At 39.9% G+C, this 5725-nt stretch overlaps 1 protein-coding gene across 3 annotated transcripts in view; it reads left to right on the top strand.

Moving 5' to 3' along the window:
* The window catches only part of Tubd1 (tubulin delta 1), a 20172-nt gene extending 14740 nt beyond the window's left edge, over nucleotides 1-5432 (top strand). The window contains exons 7-9 of one of the 3 annotated variants that reach the window (XR_007343480.1): nucleotides 629-750; nucleotides 3278-3461; nucleotides 5254-5432. Coding sequence is in view for 2 of the 3 variants with exons in the window: in XM_015495383.2 (XP_015350869.1) it covers nucleotides 629-769; nucleotides 3278-3461; nucleotides 5254-5356 (428 nt within the window). In the remaining variant the exon portion in view is untranslated. Of the gene's footprint in view, nucleotides 1-628; nucleotides 770-3277; nucleotides 3462-5253 lie in introns of all 3 variants that reach the window. The other 2 variants (XM_015495383.2, XM_048792192.1) reach the window with 2 other exon arrangements.
* Nucleotides 5433-5725: the final 293 nt, after the last annotated feature.

Here is a 5725-nt window from a genome sequence, read left to right on the forward strand (position 1 = left end):
CTTTTTTTTTTTTTTTTTTTTTAATTGCTACTGGGAATTGGACCTAGGACCCAGGGACACTTTAGCACAGAGCTATATCTCCTGCCCTTTTTGCTTTCTGTTTTGAGACTGGCATCTCATAAGTTACTGAGGGTCGCACTAAATGGCTAAGGCTGGCCTCCAACTTGTGATCCTCCCGCCTCAGCCTCAGAAGTCTCTGGAATTACAGGCATATACCACCATGCCTGATTTTCAATGATGAATATTTCAGCCTTTTTTTTTTTTAGGACTCAGCAGTTTGAATAATTCAACCAGATGAGAATTTTTAAATTCTAAAGGAAAAACACAAAGCTAGGCTCTGTGGCACATGCCTGGAATTCTAGCAGCTCAGGAGACTGAGACAGGAGGATTGCAAGTTCAAAGTCAGCCTCAGCAAAAGCAAGGGACTGAGCAACTCAGTGAGATCCTGTCTCTAAATAAAATACAAAACAGGGCTGGGGAGGTGGCTCAGTGATTAAGATTCCCTGAGTTAAATTTCTGGTACCAAAAAAAAAGAAAAGAAAGAAAGAAAAATCAACTTTTACATAGCTAATAAAAATTTATGTAAAATATATATGTCACAAGACATTTTTTCCCCTTCTTGCGGTAGGGATTGATTGGCAGGTACGACCTCCCATATCCGGACTTCCAGCTATTGGGAAAATGAGTCTCAAGAAGGAGCTGCATTTTAACACTTCCATTGCTAATTTGGTCATCCTTCGTGGGAAAGAGGTACAAAATGCAGATCTCGGTAAGCAGAAGTTAAGGTGAAAATTAAGGTGTACAATTCACATCCTGCAAGTGGTTGAAAAAGAAGTCCCACTGGGTATGCATGCCTGTAATCCCAGCAACTCAGGAAACTGAGGCAGGAGGATTCCAAGTTGGAGGCCAGCGTCACTGTCTCAAAAAATAAGAAGTTGGGGATATGAATCGTGGTAAAGCACCCCGGTTCAGTCCCAGGTACCAACAAGAAAAAAAAACAATCCCACTTGTATATTTATTCTTAGAGAAAGAAACATATGATTAAAAACTATGGAAAAAAAGAAAAAAAAACAATTAAAAAATGGAGGAAAAAAATAATAAAAAAATCACCAATAAAAATATGGAGGGCTGGGGTTGTAGTTCAGTGGTTGAGTGCTTGCCTCACATGTATGAGGCACTGGGTTCGATCCTCAGCACTACATACAAAAATAAATAAATAAAACAAAGATATTGTGTCCATCTACAACTAAAAAAAAAAGTTGAAAAAATATGGAAAAAGAAAAGAAAGTAATAACTGTGTTTTAACATCAAACTAGAACTGTGGTAACAGTTTGTATATTACTGGACACCAAAATAGAAGTGGTTAAAACAAGATAAAAGTTTAATTCTTTTCTTCCAAACATCTGGTTGTTCTGCCGTCCTTCCCTTGGGGCTCCACATACATAGTCATGACACCTGCCAGAGCTTTGGCCATCAGATCACATAGGAATGGGCTGGCAGAGTAACTCAGTGCCAGAGTGTTTGTCCAGCATGCACGAAGACCTGGATTTAATCCCCAGCACCATACACACACAAAATCACATAGGAATGAGCAAAGAAAGGCATTCCTCCCCACTCTGAAAGTTGCACATCACCCTTCCATTTCTGTTTCATTGTCTGGGATTGAGTCATGTGCCACACCTAACTGTAAAGGTGGCTATGAGAAGAGTTAAAGTTTGGGGGTCTCCAGTAATTCAGGAGGCTGGGGCAGGAGGATTGCAAGTTTGAGACTAGACTCTACAATTTAGCAAGGCCCTAAGTAATTTAGTGAGACCCTGTTTCAAATTTTTTAAAAAAGGACTGGGGATGTGGCTCAGTGGCTAAATGCCCCTGGGTTCAGTCCCTAGTAGAAAAAAAAGGGAGGGGAGGGAGGAGAAGGAGAGAGGAAGGCAGGAAAAAGAAAAGAAAGAAAAATAAATTGAGAGGTTAAAGGACTGGGGGTGTACCTCTGTGGTTTAAGTATCTGCCTAGCATGTATAGGCACTGGGTTCAGCCTGAGCACTGGGAAAAAAACTAAGAGTCCTGCAACTAGGGAAGAAGGGGAAAATAGGAATCGTTGGACAATCAATGATCTCTATGACAAACTTTCTTTCCCCCAATACTGGGGATTGAACCCACGGGCACTTTACCACTGAGCTACATCCCCAGCCCTTTTATTTTGAGACAGGGTCTCCCTAAGTTGCTGAACTTGAACTTGTGATCCTCCTGTCTCGGCCTCCTGAATCACTGGGATTATAAGTGCTTGCCACTGCCCAGCAAGGGTTTGACTAGCACTTTGTTGCAGTTTTTTCTAGAAGTTGAAAGAGCAGTACTCTTATTAGTTTTTATCTGTGACTGGTTTCTAGATTTATTTTATCCTTATAATATAAACTGACTTCAGCAGTGTCAAACCTGCTATTTCTTATTACGTACAAAAAAAAAAAAAAAACCATGCAAGCTGGGTGTGATGGTGCATGCCTGTAGTCCCAAGAGGCTGAGGTAAGATGATCACAGGCTCCCAGTGAGCCTCAGCAATTTAGTAAGACCCTGTCTCAATATAAAAATAAGAAGGCCTGAAGATGTTGTTCAGTGGTAAGGTGCTCCTGCGTTCAATTCCCAGTACTGCAAAAAAAGAAGAAAGAGAGGGAAGAAAACAATTTGTCCTTGTAATATTTGCTTTTTTTTTTTTTTTTTGGTNCACCCCCAGTCCTTTAACCTCTCAATTTATTTTTCTTTCTTTTCTTTTTCCTGCCGTCCTCTCTCCTTCTCCTCCCTCCCCTCCCTTTTTTTTCTACTAGGGACTGAACCCAGGGCCTTGTGCATGTGAGATAAGCACTCTACCAACTGAGCTACATCCCTAACTCTGTCCTGGTGATTTTTAAATTTTGTTTTTAATACTTTTCTGAATGGTGTGAATTATTACTACTTATTTTTGGAACAATGAATGTAGATCATTTATCCAAAAGCCATATAAAGCTACATTTATGAGGCAAAGTGGGGCTGGGGTATTAGCCCTATTAGTGGTAGAGCATTTGCCTAGCATGTGCCAGGCTCCAGTTTAAATCCCTAGCACTGCAAAAAATGAATAAATAACCCCACCCCCCAGCAAATAATAGAGTAAAAAATTAATAAATAAAAGGCAATTTCTAATGAAATGGATGAGAAAATGTTTATTCATTTATTTTTACAATTAATAATCTAGGCTGTAAAAAATAGCTCATGTCATTTTTTTTTGTTTGTTTGTTTTTTTTTACTCTAGAGGGATTTAAAGATCCAGCTCTCTACACTTCCTGGTTACAGCCTGACATTGCCTTCAATGTGTGGAAAATCCAGCGAGCCTTTAACAGATATGAGAAGTCTGCAGCGCTCGTCAGCAATAGCCAGTTCTTAGTAAAGCCTCTTGATATGATTGTGGGCAAAGCGTGGAATATGTTTGCTTCAAAGTAAGTAAGAAAGAAATCTATAGACCTTCTCACCTTAGACACACAACAGTGTTAGAGCATGATCCATGAAGGATCGGAATAAGCCCAGATGCTACTTTATGGGTGGGAAGCCGTGGGCATGTAACTTCTGTGGCTCATCTGCATTATGGGTTTTAACTGAGAAACTCTGGTGAGGACTAAATGAGATAATCATGTAAAACACCTGGAACACTGTCCCACTAGTAAATGCTCAATAATTGCTCTACACTATTATCATTATATTGATATTGTTATTGTTGACTAAATGGGTACTTTCTAAGCCAAATGAAATTAGAGTAGAAATGAAATTAAAGTAGAAATTCCACCATAAGGCAGGGACGATAAGATAGTTTTTAAATATAAGACCCTTGGGAGAGTAGCCGGGTACAGTGCCACACGCCTATAATCCCAGTGGCTTGGGAGGTTGAGGCAGGAGGATCATGAGTTCATAGCCAGCCTCAGCAATGGTGAGGTCTAAGCAACTCAGTGAGACCCTGTCTCTAAATAAAATACAAAAAAAGGGCCAGGGATGTGGCTCAGTGATCGAGTGCCCCAGAGTTCAATCCCTGGTACCCCAACCGCACCCCCTGCCCCCCAAAAAAGATGCTTATGAGAGTAAAAGAGATTCAGATCTTCCTCAGTAATGTATATGGGAAGTTCAACTCTGCTTGACACTAAAGAATGTTCTAGCAGGTTATTGACCTCTACCAATTGACAATTACTTACTGTCAAAGTAAAATTCCTCAAATGATTGAACATATTCATATTCATGAGTTAGAAGTGGTCTATTTATTGTTTGTATATTGTTTGATTTCATTTGCCTGATTAGCTAGGATTAGCTAGGATTGATTAGCCAGGATTCCCAAGGGCCTGGTCATCCAGCACGTGGCCATTCCATAAGCCCTCACTCTTCTGATGTGAATGTTCTGTCCTCTTCTGGCCTCTTTCTTTCATTGACTCTTAATAAGAGGCAGCAGCCATTATTATGTCAACTAATGTCTGCCCTTGATAGTCTTTTTCTGGACATGACTCTATCTTAGAACATTGAGGTGGGGGAGAGACTGAGAAGACACCCTAGTATAGGTTCAAGTTAAATGTTCTCTTAAAAGCACTTTGGGAGGCTTCACTACAGTCCTAAAATCAGATTGATGTGTTTCTAACTTCAAGCCTTAGATGAAATTTTTCAGACACTTTTTAGAGTTCATATTGAACCCAGTCATCTCCCATAGAGTGTTGAATATGTGCTGGATAGATGTCCAAACCTGAATATGCTTCTTTTTCTTCTTTTTCCTTTGTGCCTCTCTCCCTCCCTCCCTGTCTTTCTTTTCTTTCTCTCTCTCTCCCCGCTCCCCTCTTTGTACTGGGGATAAACCCAGGGGTGGTTAATCACTGAGTTACATTCCCAGCCCTTTTTATTTTTCAGTTTGAGACAGAGGCTCACTGAATTGCTGAGGGCCTCCCTAAATTGCTGTAGTTGGCCTTTGGCCTTGACTTTGCCATCCTCCTTCTGAGCAGCTGGGAGTACAGGTGTGTGCCAGGGCACCCAGCCCTTGTGTGCCTCTTCTTCTCACTCTGTTGGACGGTAAAAGGTCAGAAACTTGACAAGGTGGAAGTTCACGAATCTTTGGAGTAAACAATCAAATATAAGATTTCTAAGAGATTCTGTGATTTTTGAATATTCATGAGGTAGAAGTGGTCTATTTATTGTTTGTATATTGTTTGATTTCGTTTGCCTGAAGTTTTTTATTTGTCAACTTCTTCTCTTTTTCACTAGAGCCTACGTTCATCAGTATACAAAATTTGGAATCGAAGAAGAGGACTTTTTGGACAGTTTCACATTGTTAGAACAAGTTGTTTCGAGTTACTCTAACATCTGATTTTGAAAACCTTAGGAATGTTTGGACTGAAATATGTTCAATACTACTGTTTTTAAAGTTTGATCTATGAACTATATCCCAGACTTTTTCTTTCTTTTTTTGGACCTGTGGATTTAACCCAGGGGTACTTAACCACTGAGCTATATCCTCAGCTTTTTTGATTTTTTATTTTGAGACAAGTTGCTTAGAGCCTCACTAAGTTGCCCAGAGCTGTCCTTGAACTTGGAATCTTCCTGCCTCAGCTTCTAGAGTTGCTGGGATTACAAGGGTGCATCACCGTACCACAGAGAATTTTTAAATAGGGAATAACAAGTTCTCAATGAAATCATCTACTTAGTAATTCATTTGTAAGAGACAAAAAAAAAAAAA

This window comes from Marmota marmota, unplaced genomic scaffold, assembly GCF_001458135.2.
Source record: "Marmota marmota marmota unplaced genomic scaffold, marMar, whole genome shotgun sequence".
NCBI lineage: Eukaryota > Metazoa > Chordata > Mammalia > Rodentia > Sciuridae > Marmota > Marmota marmota.